Genomic DNA, 21,404 nt, shown 5'->3' with positions numbered 1-21,404 from the left:
AACTACCCTATTCGGACTTTCTAAGTGGTTATCATTAATTGAGTGGATAAGTCCGCGATTTTGGTTGTACACCATTAGTCCTTACTACTTGAAACATCATGGAGACTCTATATGTTAGTACTGTACTTTGACTCGTTTACCGACTCTATGAGGGTCATTAGGTGTCGAGATTGGGTACAGTTACGACACATATAGGAGTCAATATTTTGTTGTCAATGATTCACCACACGCTTGCGAGTGTTGATATCCTATGCGATCTGAGGAGATATTAGTATGACAAATCTCTGGCCAGAGTACATGATGTGCTTTAGGTTACTTAGTTTCCTAGTAGCACATGCGATGTCACTATTTGATCTTCAAGATGCATTGCATAGTTATCGAATCTCGAACGACTCTCGATGTACCAATGGTTGTTGATTCGATCGGGATATATGGATGAAGGGACCGTACTGTACGCTAACCAAAACCTACTGGTTCTTGCAGACACTATCACTGATACCTAGGAAATCATAGAGCGATGTTGCTAGGCGCTCTTACCATGATTCGATGGGTAAGTCGGAAATTGTTGTTCCGAGTTACAAGGAGTTGTGAGCCCACGGCTAGCTGTATCCCTGAACCATTGAGGGTTACACAAGTAATGGATTTCTAATCCCTGTTGAGATAGTTGAATTTAAAGGGTTAAATTTGGCGAAAGAAAAGTTGGACTTCTTAACTAAAGGGAGTGGAATTTCCTAAAATGACATAGAGATGGACATTTTTGGAAATCACTGAATTTGGATTCAGAAAAATTATCTTGACTTTAAAAGGTGCAAAAATGGTTTCTGTGCAAATTGGTGAAATTAGTTTATCAATCGGAGTCATGATGATTTTATATTAATTTTTATAATAACAGGCTTGGCTTGTTGGGCTTAAGTTATGACTAATGGGCCCTAAGGTGTTACTGTCCTATTAGACATATAATTAGTCCAGTACAGAAATTATATATATAGGAGTTGATGGGATTTTCAAAACACACACATCTACAGTTTTCGAAAATCCTAGATTAATCTAAGGAGAATTTTCGAACTCTGTCTCCCTTTTGTGAGAGAATTCAGTCTGTGATTTTTTGAAAATTACATTCTGAATTGACAGATCAAATATGTAAATCTCTTCGATAAACATCTGATTGATTTCTAGTGCAATCAATCAGAGGGTTTCAGTTTTCTATTCGTGGACCTAATTCAGGAGTTGATCGAGCGAGTCATCGGTTCCTGGGATTTACAACAAGAGCAGATTTAATCTGTTGGAGTTCATAGTTCAAGACATAGCTTGAAGAGGTAAAATCAAATTGTTATTATTATTTTACTTGTATATTTTAATCGTAAGGATTTGATACCCATGATATGTAATCGTTCCATATCAGAAAAGAAAAAATTTTAAACTTCCGCTGCTTTGGGTATCAGATCTGACTGATCTGAAAACGTGATCCAACAGTGGCGTCAGAGACAGGTTGTTCTCAGATCAAACGATTAAAATTTATCGATTGTACAAAATTTTGGAATCGGTTTTTGGAAAACAAAACAAAATTTTTTAAATTAAATTTTATGGGCAACACGGGCAGCGATCGGAGCTGCCTAGGGGCAGCGACGGGCTTCCCTACCCCACTTGGGGGCGGGGCTGCCCGGGAACATCCCGGGCAGCCCGAAAAATTAAAAATTGATTTTTTTTAGAATTTTAAATTTTTGAAATTTTAGTTTTTGGTCCGATCAAAAATTGTTTTGATTAGACCACGAGGCATCAGGTCAAATTGTTTGAGTCCGAAATTTTTAAAATTGATTTTTGGATAAATTTGAATTTTTGGAAAATTTATAAGTTTTATCCGTTAAATTAGATTTTATAAAATTAATTATTTTGGTACAATTGATAATAAGATATGATCTTATGGAGATATAAGATAAAATTTGATTTTATCTTTTTAATTATGTTGTCATTGCATGTTATCCAATGATTTAATTATTGAATTAATTATTGGATAAAAAGATGATCGATTGTCATGACCAATTTTGTAGGTGTATGTTAGGTTGTTTACATTTGGTTTTTATTATTGTTGTTGGGTTTTATTAATGGGCTTGGTTTATGGCTCAAATTTGATTTGTCATTTGTAATAAAAGTGGGCCTGGTTTATGGCCCGTTCCCACCCTTAAATATGTATCCCCTACTTGTCATCAAAATTTATTGTAAATTTATTAGACTTAGTGGGAGATAAAGATTTGAAGGCAATGATGGGCCCAGCAACAATAAAGACCGAATAAATGTAAATTGGAAGCTTAATGTAATAGGATTGCATTGCATACTTGCATAACACCTAGGATTGGACTTAGACTCGTAATTGGCAACCACGGGTCGATTAGATCTAGGCATCGATCATCCTTTATATAATATTTGATATTATTGTTGTATGCATGTTTAGACTAAATTGCATGAATCCCGCAAGCATACAAATTATTAAATGATGAGACAATTTTTCAAAATTAAAATCCCTCATTTTAAATATGATTTAAAATTGATATCAAGATTAACAAAAAGGAATTTAAATATTGTTTAAATGTTCCTACCTTCCATAAACGATCAATGTATGAGATGCTACCCGCAGGCATGGTCCAGCTCATATTATTGGGGGGGCCCGTTCCTCGAAAAGCTGTACATTGGATCGACACATGTTGTAAGTTGGGTAGAACTCCCATGGGATTGACTCATATTATTGGGGATCCACATGGCGACCGTCCATCACAACTTAATATTGATGGGTAATCTTGACATGTCACAATAAACTGCGTCATATTATTGGGCTCTTATTGGACATGAGATAAAAACATGAGGGTTGCTTTGGAAGCAATTGGGCTCTACCTTTTGAAAATTATGGTTGGCTGATATTATTCGGGACAATGGTTTGTCAATTGGACTACATGTTCCCACTAAGAAAACCAATTTCTCGTTTTCACTAGAGGGTAGTGAAATCGTTAAAATAGTGGGAGTGTGATTAATAAAATTAATATCGCCTTATTTTATGTCTTAGTAAATTAATTAAGCAATCACTGATTATTGTCTGTTTCTTTTCAGTATTTCATTATGATGAATTCGCGCAATCCACTATACTCTATTCTCGAACAAAACAAATTGACTGGCGCAAACTATACGGAATGGTTCCGTAAGTTAAAGATTGTTTTAAGTTCGGAAAAGGATTTCTACGTGTTAGAAAAGTCTCCTCCGAAGGAAGCCCTGGTTGATGTGAGTCCGGAAGATTTGGCTAAACTTGATAAATGGTGGGACCATGATATCAAGGCAAAAAGCTACATGCAGGCTTCGATGTCTGATGAACTTCAGAGGCGATTTGAGGATGCAGTGAATGCTGCTGACATTCACAAGGCCCTCAAGGAACTTTTTGGAGCTCAGTCGAGATCCGAGAGGTATGCGACTGTCAAAGAGCTCATGACATGCCGCATGCGAGATAGGACTTCGTTCCGTGAGCATGGGGTACACATGATTGGGCTCATTGAAAAGTTGGTAACACTCGATCTGACATTGGAGCACGAACTGAATGCGGACTTATTACTTCTATCTCTTCCTTCGTCGTTTGACGGTTTTGTGATGAACTTCAATATGTACAAGATAGAGGTCACCCTTGAAGAGATGGTCAATATGCTTGTCACATATGATACCACATTAAAGAAGGATAAACCGGTACTCTTGGTAGGCTCATCTTCTAACTCTAAGAAGGGACCAAGTGCAAAGGGTAAGAAACGTTCTCCCCCATCCAAGAAAACTTGACCCAAGAAGAAGAACAAGACAAAGGCTTCAAACGTGATCAAATATGAAGATGTTTGCCATCACTACAAGAAACCCGGTCATTGGAAACATAACTGCAAAGAATATCTCGAGCAGTTGCGAACTGCAAAGGGTATGTTTTATATTGAAATAAATGTTTCACTTAATACTACTTCTTGGGTATTGGATACCAGATGTGGATCTCACATTTGCAATTATTTGAAGGTGATGACAAGAAGTCATAAGCTTAGGATGGGTGAGACCCAGTTGAGGCTCGGAAATGGTTCTAGAGTTAAAACTAAAGCTGTGTGAGACGTTCATTTAGTTTTGCAGAACGATTTTAAGTATTTTTGAGAGATGTTTTATTTGTGCCAGATTTGGTTAAAAACATTATTTCTGTTTCTATGCTTGATAGAGATGGTTTTTCTTATAATTTTGTGAATGGGATTTGCAATATTTACAAGAATGAATGTTTGATTGGATGTGGACAACTTGAAAACGATCTATATAACTTAAAATTAAAAGACGTATCAATTAATTATGTTGATAAACCGGCAACAACAAATAAAAAAAAATGATAGTCAAAACCCGGCAAACCTTTGGCATGCTAGGCTAGGTCATATCTCCTCAAGGAGGATGAACAAGCTAGTGGGAGAGGGCATGTTTGATATGTCTGATATTAACTCTCTATCAACTTGTGAGTCCTGCCTAAAAGGAAAAATGACTAAAACTCATTTCAAAAGAAAACCTGAGCGTAGTCAAAATCTGTTGGATTTGATTCATACAGATGTTTGCGCCCCATTTAGTATTGGTACTAAATATGGTCACACCTACTTCATTACCTTTACTGATGATTATTCTAGGTACGGGTATTTATATTTGATGAAATATAAGTCTGAATCATTTGAAAAGTTCAAAGAATTCAAGGCTGAAGTAGAAAACAAACTAGGTAGGAGTATTAAAGCACTTCGATCAGATCGAGGTGGAGAATACTTAAGTACCGAGTTTTTGGGCTATTTAAAAGAGAATGAGATTCTCTCTCAGTTGACTTCTCCTATGACACCTCAGCTAAATGGCGTTTCGGAGCGTCGCAGTCGAACTTTGTTGGACATGGTTCGATCTATGATGAGCTTCACTGAGCTTCCACCTTCTTTTTGGGGCTATGCACTTGAAACGACGGTATTGTTGTTAAACAATGTCCACACTAAAGCAGTGAACAAAACTCCATATGAATTATGGACTGGCAAAACTCCTAAGTATTCGTACTTGAGAATTTGGAGATGTCCTGCTTACGTGAAGCAGACAGTGGGAGATAAGTTGGATAGTCGATCCATCTTATGTTATTTTGTAGGATATTCAAAGAATTCAATCGGATATTATTTCTATCATCCTACTGAAACAAAAGTGTTTGTTTCGAGGAATGCCACCTTCATGGAGAAAGAATTCTTACTTGATAAGAAAGGCAAGATGATGAAACTCGAAAAAATTCGAGAAGAACCCAAGATACATGAAGGTGGCATTCACCTCAGGAACCAATAATTGACACGCCTCTTCCTAAAAGATTCGAGAGGACTTCTAGACCTCCTATCCGATATGGTCTGCTTCTTGAAGGGGATCAAAGTGAACCCGACATTGGATGTGATCCAAGAAACTTCAAGGAAGCAATTTTTTATGCTGATTCAAACTTATGGCTTGAAGCTATGCAGTCGAAAATAGACTCGATGCATACAAACCAAGTTTGGTCTTTAGTAGATCATCCCGATGGAATTGTTTCAATAGGGTGTAAATGGATCTACAAGAGAAAACTTGGGCCTGATGGTAAGGTACTGACCTACAAGGCACGATTGGTCGCAAAAGGTTATACTCAAAGACAAGGTGTTGACTATGATGAAACTTTTTCACCAGTCGCAATGTTCAAGTCCATAAGAATCCTTATTGCCATAGCAGCTTGGTATGACTATGAGATATGACAAATGGATGTGAAGACTGCATTTCTTAATGGAAACATTAAGGAAGAGATCTATATGATGCAGCCCGAGGGATTCACATCCATGGGAAGCGAGCATAAGGTATGCAAGCTTCAGAGATCAATTTATGGTCTCAAACAGGCATCAAGAAGTTGAAACCAGAAATTTGATGAAACAATAAAGGACTTTGGTTTCATCAAGAACCCGGAGAAACCGTGCGTATACAAGAAAGTGGTTAAGGATACTGTGACATTCTTAGTGTTTTACGTTGATGACATCCTACTCATTGAGAATTATGTAGGGATGTTGCAGTCAACAAAGATATGGTTATCAGGTAGATTCTCGATGAAGGACTTGGGTGAGGCGTCCTATATTCTAGGAATACAGATCTATAGAGATAGATCTAAGAGAATGATAAGACTCACTCAAGCAACCTACATCGACACCATATTGAAAAGGTTTTCTATGGATGAGTTCAAGAGAGGACATCTACCTATGTGACATGGAGTTTCTCTACCCAAGTATATGTCTCCCAAGACTGATGAAGAGATAGAGAAAATGACACACGTACCATATGCGTCAGCCATAGGCAGTATCATGTATGGGATGATATCTACCAGACCGGATGTGGCCTATGCTCTGAGTGTCACGAGTAGATATCAAGCCAATCCCGGTCAAATGTATTGGAAAGCTGTGAAGGATATTCTTAAGTACTTAAGAAGGACTAAGATTGTATTCATGGTTTATGGGGGAAGAGAATTGAAATTGGAAGGCTATACCGACTCTAGCTTCCAAAGTGACGTGGATGACTCAAAATCAACATCTGGATTTGTATTCATGCTCAATGGCGGTGCTGTCTCTTGGAAAAGTTTCAAGCAGGACACCACAGCGGATTCCACCACTGAGACAGAATACATTGCAGCATCAGCTGCTGCTAAAGAGGCCGTTTGGATGAGGAATTTTGTCCAAGAGTTGGGGGGTCATTCCTGAAGCTGTTGGTCCAGTCCCGGTGTACTGTGACAACACTGGTGCCGTTGCTCAGGCAAAGGAACCAAGGTCTCATCAAAGATCCAAACACATACTTAGGAAATACCACATCATCCGGGAGATCGTGGAAAGAGGAGATATCACTGTCGAGAGAGTGGCCTCTGCAGACAATATCGCTGATCCACTTACTAAGCCCTTGCCAGGACCATTATTTGACAAACATCGCGAAGCAATGGGACTACGTAGTATGACTAGTTGGCTTTAGGACAAGTGAGAGATTGAAAGAGTGGGTGCCCGGTTAGCCAACTTGTGGCTAAGGGCTTTTGTGACTCTATGTGTAAACAATATTTGTTTAATTTAATTTACATTTTTATATTGGCATTTACTTTATCTTTTATTATATTATTATGTTGTGACGTACTATACGATGTTTAGATAAAGACCTTGAATATATTAGAGTGCATGTAAGATGTGATAGTAGAATTGAATGACTATCATGAAACACATCTTATAGTCATTGTATATTCTAAACAGTTCCTAGTCAATTGAGTCGTCCGCTAATAAGGATAAGGATCGCTCGAGATTGAGACTAGCATTTGCGATGCCTAGTACCACGTTTCATTGGTATAGAACATAGAGATGTTCGAAGCATGCAAATGGATATTCATATGATGGATGATCGAACTACCATATTCGAACTTTCTAAGTGGTTATTATTAATTGAGTGGATAAGTCCGCGATTTTGGTTGTACATCATTAGTCCTTACTACTTGAAACATCATGGAGACTCTATATGTTAGTACTGTACTTTGACTCGTTTACCGACTCTATGAGGGTCATTAGGTGTCGAGATTGGGTACAGTTACGACACATATAGGAGTCAATGTTTTGTTGTCAAGGATTGACCACACGCTTGCGAGTGTGGATATCCTATGCGATTTGAGGAGATATTAGTGTGACAAATCTCTGGCCAGAGTACATGATGTGCTTTAGGTTACTTGGTTTTCTAGTAGCACATGCGATGTCACTATTTGATCTTCAAGATGCATTGCATAGTTATCGAATCTCGAACGACTCTCGATGTACTAATGGTTGTTGATTCGATCGGGATATATGGATGAAGGGACCGTACTATACGTTAACCAAAACCTACTGGTTCTTGCAGGCACTATCAGTGATACCTAGGGAATCATGGGGCGATGTTGCTAGGCGCTCTTACCATGATTCGATGGGTAAGTCGGAAATTGTTGTTCCGAGTCACAAGGAGTTGTGAGCCCACGGCTAGCTGTATTCCTAAACCATTGAGGGTTACACAAGTAATGAATTTCTAATCCCCGTTGAGATAATTGAATTTAAAGAGTTAAATTTGGCGAAAGAGAAGTTGGACTTCTTAACTAAAGAGAGTGGAATTTCCTAAAATGACATATGGATGGGCATTTTTGGAAATCACTGAATTCGGATTCAGAAAAATTATCTTGACTTTAAAAGGTGCAGAAATGGTTTCTGTGCAAATTGGTGAAATTAGTTTATCAATCGGAGTCATGATGAATTTTATATTAATTTCTATAATAACAGACTTGTCTTGTTGGGCTTAAGTTATGACTAATGGATCCTAAGGTGTTAGTGTCCTATTAGACATATAATTAGTCCAATACAGAAATTATATATATAGGAGTTGATGGGATTTTCAAAACACACATCTACAGTTTTCGAAAATCCTAGATTAATTCTAAGGAGAATTTTCGAACTCTGTCTCCCTTTTGTGAGAGAATTCAGTCTGTGATTTTTCGAAAATTACATTCTGAATTGACAGATCAAATCTGTAAATCTCTTCGATAAACATCTGATTGATTTCTAGTGCAATCAATCAGAGGGTTTCAGTTTTCTATTCGTGCACCTAATTCAGGAGTTGATCGAGCGAGTCATCGGTTCCTGAGATTTACAACAAGAGCAGATTTAATCTGTTGGAGTCCATAGTTCAAGTCATAGCTTGAAGAGGTGAAATTATAATTGTTATTATTATTTTACTTATATATTTTAATCGTAAGGATTTGATACCCATGATATGGAATCGTTTCATATGAGAAAAGAAAAATTTTTAAACTTTCGAAGCTTTGAATATCAGATCTGACTGATCTGAAAACGTGATCCAACAGTTTCCAAAGGGTCCAATGATCCCAGTTTCTGTTAGTATCATTTACTGTTGGTAGCAATATGTCTCGGGTATTTTCGACCTTACAGAGGTCATATGAATTTCCCATTTTCATGTGAAGCCCACATAAAAAAATCAATCTCAGCAAATCTTGTCCTTTAAAATGCAGTGTGGTATACCCCCACTTCAGGGGGATAACATTATTTATTCTTTAAAATATTTATTACATGTCTTAAATTTGAGCATATCCGTTCGCAGTACTTCAGTACCGAACAAGTCAAATTAATGTCTCTATAAGAAGGATTGAAAGAATCCCAAACCAAGAAAAAAAAAAAATTAAAGTAGACAGAAATACACTGATCAGAAAGTCGAGTTGTTTAATAATGGCGGAAGTGAAGGTATTGGGTACGTGGTCGAGCCCGTTCAGCCGGAGAGTCGAGTTGGCGCTGAAACTAAAGGGAGTTGAATACGAATTCATAGATGAAGATCTAAGCAACAAGTCTCATGATCTTCTTCAATACAATCCAGTCCACAAAAAAATCCCCGTCCTCGTACACAACGGAAAGCCAGTTGCCGAGTCATTGGTGATTCTTGAATATATCGACGAGACTTGGGCACATGGCCCATCCATCTTGCCCAAGGATCCTCACGACAGAGCCATGGCGCGTTTCTGGGCTAGATTCATCGATGAGACGGTACTGGTTTTTCTTTTCTGGGCTAAATCGATTAATGAATCATATTATCTTAATCCTGGTTAAAATGTTTTGGTTAACTGCAGTGCATGCCAGCATTCTGGAAGGCCTGCTTGAGCTCGGGGGAGGAGCAGGTGAAAGGCAGGGAAGAAACAGAACGAGTGCTTAAATTTCTTGACAGCCAGCTACAAGGCAAGAAATTCTTCGGGGGTGATAGCATTGGGCTGGTCGATATTGCTGCCACTTTTGTTGCCTATTGGCTTGTGATCGTCACCGAATTGATGGGGATCGAACTCATGACAAGAGACAAGTTCCCGAATCTATGTGAATGGATCGACGAGTATGTTAACTCGAGCTTTGTTAAGGAAACTCTGCCTGATCGCGATAAATTGGCCGAGCGTATCAGGAACCGGTTTCTGAATACCAGTGCTGCGGCTAAATGAGAGGCATCTGTTGTTGTTTATGCTAGAATTGCTGCTGGCTACAAGTTGGGAGTTCTTGCTTTATATGCTTGTTGATAATGTGGTTGTGGCTTTTAATTGTTTTGAGAAACAAAGTGACACCTTTATGTTATTTCTAATAAACATTATGTTCTGTTTCTGTTATGGAGAGATTTCTTATTCAGCTTTTGGTAAAATGTAAACAACTCCTTTCGATCAGTTTGGAAACAAGAAAGCATGTGGATGGATGAATTTCTATCTCTGAGATGAAATAAAAGATTAATTCATATTCTTGTCAACTTCTTCTATTAGAAACACTAGCAATATATATAGATAGTAGGTTAGGAATGTGAACGTTTGATAATAGCATACGAGCATTGTCCTAGCATCAATGGTTCATTTTTTTTCTTTATTCTCAATCTGACATGTTTACGCCGCGAAGATCTCAGTTCTCGGTCCACCAACTCTTTTGAAATAATCTAAAGCAGTGTTTGTTATGAAAAAAAAATCCATAATTACTTATATTTAAAAATTGCAAATAATATCTAGTTATTTCGATAACCAAACAAATATCTTTTAAAAGGAATATTCCAATATTCTCGAAACTTCCTCCAAATATAAGATTCCGGCCCCCTTCTTCAAGACGAGATGGTATGAGTTCATGCCATACGTCAGCTTTGGGTTTTTCTTCTTTCCTTTCTTTTCACGAAAGGTTCATCTTTGAATTTTGGTTCTAATTAATCAATAGTGTAATTAATGTTTTAATTAAATTCAATGTACCACACTGCACAGATCTCATTTAAGAGCTAAGCTAGACTAGAAAAGGTCAAATAACATTAAATATATTTTTATTTTTTCCATATATATTAATTAATTGATTTTAGTTCAAATTTTATTGAAAAAAGTGCGTAAAGGGTACCTCTTCTTAAGAGTTTTAAGCTTCTCCTTCCTGTGTGTTATATTCCCTTCGTCTCAATTATATAGTTCACGTTTTTTTTTGTTTGTCCCAAATATATAGTCATATACCATATTTAGTAATATTTTTTTACACTCCTTTACTAATATACCCCTATTAACTACACCTTGAAAATTGTGTAATCATTTTTTAATACATTAAATAGGGATAAAATAGGTAGTTTGTATAAAATTTACTTTTCCAATAATTTTTTCTTAATCTGTGTGAAAAAAATAATAAGACTATGTATTTGAGACGGAGGGAGTATTTTTTTTAGTCCACTCCGCTCAAAATTAACTTTTTGTTTCACAAATTTATTAAATAATAAAAAAAGTCTTTAATTTAACGATAATTTATGTTTGAATGTATTCGATTTGCATTTGCATTCATATTGAGCCTGAACGAATGATTTAAAAGGTCCGAGTCGCTCAGTCTTAATTAGACATTCTGAGAACTATAATCGAGTGTCATTGGTCATCGAGTTACTCCAATATCCCGAGGCTCCTTATAGTTGCTCCAGAGTCTAGGGAATGGAGATACGTGACACCACCCCGATCGGGAGTGTATGTGAGTTTCCACGATATCTTGTTCTTGGGATCCCAAAAGAAAAAACCATATTCTTTGATTATCCGAGTCGATGATAATGTTTTAAAGACATGCATATAATATTTATATATTTCGAAAGATTATTCTTGTTATATCATTGTGTTGATATACTTGTTTGATATTGCATGTTTGTTGCTTTTACTGGGAATATTATTTTCATCAGAGTTATTCGGTTGTTGTCTTGTCTTTGTATGTGTGCTTGGCAACAGGTGGGACAGGTTCGAGTCAGATACAGCATGACTAGATCGAGTTGGGAATGATAGAAGTGAGGACTTGGTTTAAAAGTTTATTTATGTTTCGAACTTTTTGTATTACGTTGTATTAACTAGAACCGATGCATGTTCTACTTTTTGAATTATTGTACAACATTAGACGTATCATGTATTGTTTTCATAAGAGTTGTATGGAATTATACATGTTTGAGTTGGTATTTTTGAGTTGATTTTTGAAATGCATCAGTTTTGCCATGTTTTTTATTCTTGCTGGTGTAGCAGGGCACGAACCCCGTTCAACCCCTCCCCCCCCATGCTAGGGTTCGGGTGCACTTTGCCTAGCTTCGTTGTGTTGTGTTTGACATTTACGGACCTCGTGCCACCTCCGGGTAAGGATCCGTGTGTTCTCGATTTTGTTATATTTCTGAAATTGGTCTTGCACGGACCCCGTGCCCTTTTTGTGTAAGGGTCCGTGTAAGCAGACAGAGAATTGAGCTTCTAGTGTATTTTTTATACACGGACCTGAGCACGGAGGGGTGCACGGGATTCGTGTACTTTGTAATCTTCGAGTAGAGGCTACAGTTTAATGCACGGGGTCCGGGCATTGTTTTAAAAAAAAATTCTTTGATTAATATTTTAACTCTCTGTCTAGAATTTCATGATTAATTCTTGATTAGATGTTTAGAACCGAGGACCTCACATATAGACATGCAGAAGATCAAGAGACTTTTGAGACAAGCATTTATGAAGATATCAAGTCAAACGTTGCTCAAACATGCCTATATATATTAAAAGGATGCTAACAAGAAGAAAGAGATATAGATACATATACAACAACTTACAAGCTATCTAAACATTCATCGAGCACTTTAAAAAAAAAACATCTTACCTGCTTATATTGCCTACTCATCAAATATATATCAGGTCTTCTAGATAGCTTGAATATATCAATGAAACATGGGAATATGACCCATCCATCATGCCAAAACATCCTTATGACCGAGCCATGGAATGTTTCTGGGCTAGATTCTATGTGCATATGGATCGACGAGTATATTAACTCGATCTTTGTTAAGGAAACTCTGCCTGATCGCGATAAATTGGCCGAGTGTATCAGGATCCGGTTTCTGAAGACCAGTGTTGCAGCTAATTTAAATGAGAGGCATCTGTTGTTGTTTATGCTAGAATTGCTGTTGGCTACAAGTTGGGGTTCTTGCTTTATATGCTTGTGATAATGTGGTTGTGGCTTTTTATTGTTTTGAGAAATAAAGTGACACCTTTATGGTCTCATGTATGTTTCATGAATGGACAATTTGCTCAAAAATCCCAAATGCAAACATGTTTTGTTTTGGGCTCCCTAGTCATGAAATATGGTACAAAATCATATAAAATGTGGTACAAATTAATAAAAATTGTGGTACAAAAAAGTTGATAGAGAGTGCAGAGCAAAACATATTTGCATTAGAGATTTTTCAACAATTTACCGTTCATAAATTGGGGCGTTGTTATTGCTAATAAACATTATGTTCTGTTTTTCTTATTGTGAAATAAAAATTTATATTCTCGTCAACTTCTTCTATTAAAAATATGGGTGATGCTACATGTACATAGAGGGTTACACGTTGGGTTACACGTTCCACTTGAAATTACATAAATATCCTTAATGAATTTTGGAAAGATTTTTTCCAAATCAATTGGAAGGATAATTTTGTAATTTATGTGTATTGTGTAACCCAATGTGTAGCTCTCCATGTACATGTAGCATTACCCTAAAAATATTGAGAAACTTTGGAATTTGGATCTATTTTTTTTTACCGTTGGTCAACTTTTTTAAAAAAAAAAATGACCTATCTAGTGCAATTCATATCACTTGGGAAGATCAATTTTTTTAAAATAATGTTGACCAAAATTATTTCCTCAAATTTCCCGAAACTTTGATGGCAGCATACGAATATTGTCTATTTACTAGCATCAACGGTTTATTTTTTGTTTTTTTCAGTTGACTAGTTTACACTACTTTTAAAAGGAATCATTCCAAGATTCTCGAAACTTCCTCCAAATGCATGCTTTCCCCTTCTTCAAGACGCCATCCTTGAGTTTTTCTTCTTCTTTTTTTCTTCTTTTTTTCTTTTTCTTTTAACGAAACGTCAAATAACATTAATGAGCTAGGCTAGGCTAGAAAAGGTCAAATAACATTAAATAATTTTTTTAAATTTTTTCCCATTTATATATATATATATATATATATATTATAATATAATTGATTTTAATTCAAATTTTATTGGAGATTTGACTTTTGAGATACACGGTGGTTTTTAATTATGAGTAAAAATTAATTTGGTACATGAACTTTTGGTTAAATGTCAAATTGATACACGAACTTTTGTTAATGGTTTAATTGGTACATGTTCACCTAATTTTGACCAAATTATGATGAAAAAAAGGATATAATAGTCTTTTGATTTTACAAATTAATTAAAACATTAATACTATTTTAATTTCAAAAACAACTTCATCATTTTTGTCCGTAATAAAAATCGAGAACGACTTTCAATTTTTATTAGTCATTTTATCTTATAAAATTAGTGTGTTTAAATAAACTTTTAATTTTTTATTTGTTTTTTTTATTTTTTTATGACGTGAAAACCCGAAGCCGCTACCTTTTGGTGTCCTTTGGGTAAACCTTCGAACCAACGCAATTCAATTTTTTATTTGTTGATTAAAAAATATGTGGCACGTAATAGCGAAGTTTAATTGGTGTTTCGATGAGTTTTTCTTATAAATATGATTTGAAAATTAAATTTAATTTTTAGTAGAACTTAGGTAATATTTTTATTAAAATATATATTCAATAAATTTTTACGTAGTTAAAATATTAAAAAACATTTTATCACAATCACTATTTATTTAACATTTTTTAAAAATATTATTGAAAAAATTTTGTATACAAAAATAAGAATTTTAGCTAAAAAAAAGGTTATTTATTTGCTATGGTATCAATTTATTTATAATTATTTAGATATTATATGCCTTAATATAATTATCTAATTCTTTTCGTTGAAATATATAATCTATATAATATAATAAATATTATGTACAAATAAAAATTTTAATCAAATCAATTTTTACGTATAAAATATAATATACAAATATATCTAATTAAAATCAAAAATAAAATATACATTTATTATAATAAAAGGACAAATTGGACATTTTACATAAATGTCACCAAAAATTGACCGGAATCCGGTGGATATATACCAATTAAGCCATTAACAAAAGTTCGTGTACCAATTTGACATTTAACCAATAGTTCGTGTACCAAATTAAATTTTACTCTTTTAATTATTATTATTTACACTCACTTTTTTTTTCGACAAAAATTTACACTCACTTGAATAAACCATTTTTTGTCTATATTTGTCTCAACACAATTTATATTTATATAAAAAAAAATCAATATTTTACATAAAAAAAATAATAATTTTTCGTGTGTCGAGTTGAATAGGAACTCCGTTTCATAAAATTAACTGATAAAATGGATTTAATTAAACAAATAGAATCAAGTGTTTATTTGGGAGAATAGCCAAAACCCACTTATTTATTTATTTTTTGAAATTAAGCCAAAAACAATCAAACGTGAAATTTATATCAGTAAATACTTAAGTAGAAATTTATAAAACTAAATTAGAAAAACTATATTATCAAAAATATTTAGACAGTAAAGTCTATTTAACCGAAATTAATTTCATTTGAATATTTATTATTAATAAATATATATGAAAAAATAAAACCCAACTATATGCAAATGAGGTTTTTTTTTAAAAAATAATATAAAAATATAAAAAATTTATAAAAATAAAACATTTGTTAAATGTTTACTAAACTATAACAATCCGGGACATTATGTCCCGGATTCAATCAGAGCTCTGCCATTTTGGCAGAGACTCTGAATCTAATTTTTTTTAATTTTTTATTTAAAAATTTGTTTCCTAAAAATAAATTTTAAAACTCAATTTAATTTTTTGGTCCAAGGCGAGCCGATTTTTCTATAAAAACAAAGAAAAAATGATATGTTTTACATGATTTTTTTGTATATAATTATATGTTAAATTCTTGTTTTATATAATGTTAAATCATAATTAATTCGTTGGATTATATTAATTTCACATACGATTGGAAGGTATTAGCAATAATAATTGAAAAAAATAATTTTTAAGATAATAAAAAATCTAATTTTATATATAATTTAAATCTAAAAGTGTAGTTGTAAAAAATTTAAAATGTACTATACAATACATAAAAAAATAATTTTTAAAAATAAAATTGTAGAAAATAAACATTAAATAACAAAAATTTATTATATTAATATATAATAAAATTTTTCAAACATACAAGGTATAAAACTGTAGCAAATTTTTCTTAACTTTATATAATAATAATAATAATAATAATAATAATAATAATAATACAAATTTTTGGGTAATCTCAGGTCGACAAAAGACGATTAATTTTTTCGGGTTAATTTTCGATCAGCTCAATTCGACATGAACCCAAAATTATAATCCGAAAAAATTAATAGGCTTTAGTCAAGTTCGAGTTGACAATTTTCGGTTGATTCTGGTTGGGTTTAGGTTTAAAAAATTTTAAAACCAATTTTTGCTAACCTGACAGAACCCATCCAACATATCCGAGTTGACACCCCTAAAAAAATACGATATTAAATAAAAAGTCAACGAATTAAGTAATAACCTAAAATAAGATTTGAAATATATAATTATAATTATAAAATAAAAATTAATTTGAGAAAAAGATGTTATTACATGTGAAATATTTATATAAATCGAAATACATATAACACAATCAAATAATTTTTTCGTTTTTATAATAAACAAAACATTATTATTGCCAATACCTTCCATTCGTATGTGAAATTAATATAATCCGACGAATTAATTATGATTTAACATTATATAAAACAAGATTTTAACATATAATTATATACAAAAAATCATGTACAACATATCATTTTTTCTTTGTATTTATCGAAAAATCGGCTGACCAATAGACCAAAAAGATTTAATTGATTTTTAAAATTTATTTTTAGGAAAAAAAAATTTAAATAAAAAATTTTAAAAAAATGGATTCAGAGTCTCTGCCATCATGGCACAGCCATCTCTGCCAATATGGCAGAACTCCGATTGAATCCGGTACTCAAAGTTCCGGATTGTTATAGTTTTAAACTTTTAACAAATGTTTTATTTTTTTAAATTTTTTATATTTTCATATTATTTTTTAAAAAAACCCATGCAAATGATCTAAAAAAAATAAAGAAATCGGTTTTCGATTTAATTCATTAATTGACGAAAAAAAATCCAACCCAACGCCAAAAAAAAAAAAAAAAAAAATACAAAACAAATCAAATCAAACCAAACTTTGAGTTTGGGTTGGATTCGAGTAAATGCGATTATTTTAATACACTCTCTTAGCCCACAAGCCTTCCGAACAAGCTAGAAGGTCAACCAAGTCAGCATCCACCGCTCCTTCACTGATTTTTTTTGAATACACTTTCTTAGCCCACAAGTCAAACTTCCCTATATAAGAAAGAGCTCTCAACAAAGAACCAACTACACAGAATCAAACTCAACCCACAAATCTATCTAAGACTAGAATATTACGATGGCGGAAGTGAAGGTATTCGGTGCTTGGGGAAGCCCATTTAGCCGCAGAGTCGAAATGGCGCTGAAACTGAAAGGAGTCGAATACGAATACATAGAAGAAGATATATTCAACAAGTCCCCGCTGCTTCTTCAATACAATCCAGTCCACAAAAAAGTTCCCGTGCTGCTGCACAATGGTAAGCCGATCGCGGAGTCGTTGGTGATTCTTGAATATATCGACGAAACTTGGAAAAATGGGCCATCCATCTTGCCCAAGAATCCTTATGACAGAGCCATGACGCGTTTCTGGGCTAAATTTATTGATGAAAAGGTATGTTCTTTGCTTTATTTTTCAAGAGTTATTAATTACTTTATTTCGTGTAAGTTAAGTGATGTTATAAAGTGGTGAAAATTTTCATGTTCCAGTGCTTGCCAGCACTGTGGAAGGCTGCTTGGAGTGCAGGGGAGGAGCAAGAGAAAGCCAAGGAAGAAGCACGAGAGCTGCTAACATTTCTTGAGGAGGAGCTAAAAGGCAAGAAATTCTTCGGGGGTGATAGCATCGGGCTGGTCGATATTGCTGCCAATTTCGTCGCCTATTGGTATGTGATTATCGCTGAATTGGTGGGACTGAAACTCGTAACAAATGACAATTTCCCAAATCTGTGTTCATGGACGGACGAGTACGTGAACTCGAGCTCTGTGAAGGAAAATCTGCCTGATCGGGAGAAACTGATCGAGAATTTCAGGGCTCGATTCCTTCAGACCAAATGAGAGCTAGCCATGGAGAATTTCACAGCTCGCACGGTTTCTTGTGTTCTGTTTGTTTGTTTGTTATGGGAAAAATAAGAAAACCAGCTCTGTGTTTTCATATTGTTTCATGAATTAGGTAGGGGCTTTGTTTGTCTCGCATCTTTCAAGTCCATTTTATAAACTACTAATTTGTTTTGTATGCGTAGTTAATTTCTTGTGATTTTGAAGTGCTTCAAATTTTGATAATAATATTAAATTTGTTAGAATTAAAGAACGTTTTTAGTCAGTTTTATTTATTTATTTAGTATTAAGACGTGAGAACTCGATGCCGTTATTTATTGATGTATACTGGGTAAACATGTGATAGCTTGTAAATCATGTCAGTTAGGTGAATCACATCGACTAAGTCCAGTACGACAGATCACTCGCCCGAAAAAAGTATAGGTAAAGTCTAAAGTGTTGAGAGATTTCTTCCGGATCAATCAAGACCACTGTGTGTTTATGAATGAAAAACTATTACAAACACAATCACAGTTCAAACAATTCATTCAAGCTACCAAGAAAGTTAAGAACACAATCAAGATTACGTGGTTAGGCCAAGTTATGAATCACGTGAAACACTTTTTTTTATCAACCAAGCTGAAGTTTTCGAGTACAAGATTCATACACCAAAAGAGAATTACAAAATACATGAAAAATCAAATTCTCTCTCTTCTCAAAGACTCTGATGCCTTCTTCTTCTTTTCCTCCCTGCCTCACCTTCGCTTGCTCTTTCCAGATGAAGAGATTCCTTGAGTTTGTGTGTGTTCACTGACTGCTCTCATAAACCACCGGCCCTCCTTTATAACAGTCGTACTTAGCTTCTCCAATCTGGTCAACCAACTTCAATACCATTAACAGTTGACTCCTTTGACTTATCATTAGTACTTAACCACAACCACTAATCCAGTCCATTATCCCCGTTTGGTATCAAGTCTAACTCTTTGATTGGACCGCAAGCCCACGTAATTTGAATGGAGTTTTGTACTTGGACTCTAATTGGGATTGACTAAAATCCACTGTTCAAGCTTGGCAGCTACTCAACCTCTTCTCGAGTTGATAAATTTTGTCTGTCTACAGTGTCAAAGATTAAAATCCACTTTTAAAAATCATCCCGTTTAGTTCAAAGATGAAATTATTAAATGATTAATTGATTGATAAGTGATTGACAAAAAAAAATGTATAATGTATTTGATAGTTAATATTATATTTGATATGATTTTTAAAAGTGATAAAAGTTAATATGTATTTTTTTATTACCAAAAATACCCCCCTCGAGACCCAAATTTTTCTAGGGGTGTTCATCGGTCAGTTCGGTTTTAATTTGTCTAATTTTGGTTCGGTTTTCGATTTATGAAAAATGTAATCCAAAGTCAAACCTTTCTACTTCGGTTCGGTTCGGTTTTTGTACTATAATGGATCGGTTTATACGGTTCGGTTTGATCGGTTTGATCATTAATAATATATAACACAATAAAAAAAACATAACTTTCATCCAACATATAATTTAAATATCCCAACACACAACTTAAAGTTATAGTCATATATTGAAAAAACAAAAATAACAAACAATACAAGGACAAACATCCAACCACAATCTTATAATATTTTTTAAAAAAAAAAACAAATCAAATTTTGATATGGTTATTCCGATTTTGATATAATTATTAAAATTAACAATATAAATACATTGTAAAATATAATATGTTTTTTTACACGATTTCTTAGTAAAAACTTTTAAAATAAAGTTTAAATGACTTACATAAACAACAATCAACTAGAAAATACATAAACAACAATCAACTAATCAACTATAAATTACATAAACAATAACAATGAATTAAATAAAAAAAATCAACTAAAAATTATTCAAAATGGTTATTTATTCACTAAATATCATTTCATAACATATATAATATAAATAAAATTATTAATTTAATTCAATTTCGGTTTTTTCAGTCGATTCGATTTTGACATATATAATCCAAAACCGAACCAAATAAACTTCGATTTTAATATTTATATCCAAATTACAAAATACGGCTTTTGGTTCGGATCGATCTTTGATTTTTTGGGTTTGGATTTACAGTTTTTTCGATTTTATCCGAAATATGAACACCCCTAAATCTCTACACTCTCTCCCACCATTGAATTAAATAATAATATTTAGCTTCCCACCTACTGCACGCCTATCACAGAGAGAAAGGGTTTAGTCTATGCTATCTCATTCGGGCAGTGCCCGAATGGGGATCCAACGACCCATATTTTTTTGCATTTGAAATGTTCACATGAACATCTCAAATGCAAAAAAAAAATTGGACATTTGGATGCAGAGCATGGGCAGTGCCCATGTGCTAGCAAAGACTAAATCGAAAGAAATAAGGAAAAAGAACAAATAGATTTGAAGAAGAAGATGAAAGCACGTTGACTGTTCGAGATCTGAAGAAGACGAAGACGAAAGCCCATTTCAAGCACTCCAATTCAGCTTCCTTCAATATGTAGTTGTAAGCCCGTAAGACGAAATTTTTTATCTGGGTTTAGGGATAGTTCGGAAATCGTTTCTGTAATGTCTCGAATTTATCTTAATTGAGCTTATTTGAGATAATCAGATTTTCCAGAGTTTAAGAGCCGACTTAATTTTGATCTGGGTCTATTTTGCAAAATTCGGATTTTTTAGGGACTAAAATGCAAAATTGGGATTTTTTAGATATTTAATAGAGCTTTGACTCTTCTTCCTCCCCCATTCTCCTCCTCCATCGTCTCTCCATCCATTGAAGACGATAAAGCGCCTCCCAAGCTTTCCAGATTTCATCCCGAGCTCAATCCGTCTGTTAGAATTTATTTCTAAAGGCAGATTAGCGATCACGGCTGCGAGAGCTTCGTTTTATAGTAAGTTTTTCTTCGATCAGCTAGACTTCTATTTTCGGATGTCGTTAGAATCGACTGAGTTTCGAGTATGTTGTTCTTGGCAGAGTTCTGATCGTTTATTCTCTGTCGGTTTCGAAATAGAGCGTCGTTCAGAATTGTTATGATTTTTGGAAGATTATTCGAAAGTTTGAGATTTTGAGATGTGTTGGCATTGCCTTGTTGTTGTTGTTTTAGCATTGATATGAGTTGATATCGTTATTGTACTGCTGTCT

The 21,404-nt window shown here is 34.0% G+C and overlaps 2 protein-coding genes across 2 annotated transcripts; both read left to right on the top strand.

Moving 5' to 3' along the window:
• Nucleotides 1–9,192: 9,192 nt before the first annotated feature.
• Nucleotides 9,193–10,333, top strand: LOC140875226 (probable glutathione S-transferase). Its single transcript, XM_073278855.1, has 2 exons — nucleotides 9,193–9,605; nucleotides 9,689–10,333. The coding sequence occupies exons 1-2, from the start codon at nucleotides 9,294–9,296 to the stop codon at nucleotides 10,043–10,045; spliced, it is 669 nt and encodes a 222-aa protein (XP_073134956.1). The 5' UTR covers nucleotides 9,193–9,293; the 3' UTR covers nucleotides 10,046–10,333.
• A 7,100-nt stretch (nucleotides 10,334–17,433) lies between these two features.
• Nucleotides 17,434–18,424, top strand: LOC140874671 (probable glutathione S-transferase). Its single transcript, XM_073278029.1, has 2 exons — nucleotides 17,434–17,806; nucleotides 17,902–18,424. The coding sequence occupies exons 1-2, from the start codon at nucleotides 17,495–17,497 to the stop codon at nucleotides 18,244–18,246; spliced, it is 657 nt and encodes a 218-aa protein (XP_073134130.1). The 5' UTR covers nucleotides 17,434–17,494; the 3' UTR covers nucleotides 18,247–18,424.
• The last annotated feature ends 2,980 nt before the right edge of the window (nucleotides 18,425–21,404 follow it).

This window comes from Henckelia pumila, chromosome 1, assembly GCF_033568475.1.
Source record: "Henckelia pumila isolate YLH828 chromosome 1, ASM3356847v2, whole genome shotgun sequence".
In the NCBI taxonomy this organism is placed as follows: Eukaryota; Viridiplantae; Streptophyta; class Magnoliopsida; order Lamiales; family Gesneriaceae; genus Henckelia; species Henckelia pumila.
Note: the sequence above shows the minus strand (reverse complement) of the source record. Positions and strands in the feature narration are given on the sequence as shown.

Excerpts from the sequence above, each read along its gene's own strand:
- LOC140875226 (XM_073278855.1), top strand. The coding sequence starts at position 9,294 with ATGGCGGAAGTGAAGGTATTGGGTACGTGGTCGAGCCCGTTCAGCCGG. Across the intron at positions 9,606-9,688 it reads CTAGATTCATCGATGAGACG|TGCATGCCAGCATTCTGGAA; the intron begins GTACTGGTTTTT and ends GGTTAACTGCAG.
- LOC140874671 (XM_073278029.1), top strand. The coding sequence starts at position 17,495 with ATGGCGGAAGTGAAGGTATTCGGTGCTTGGGGAAGCCCATTTAGCCGC. Across the intron at positions 17,807-17,901 it reads CTAAATTTATTGATGAAAAG|TGCTTGCCAGCACTGTGGAA; the intron begins GTATGTTCTTTG and ends TTCATGTTCCAG.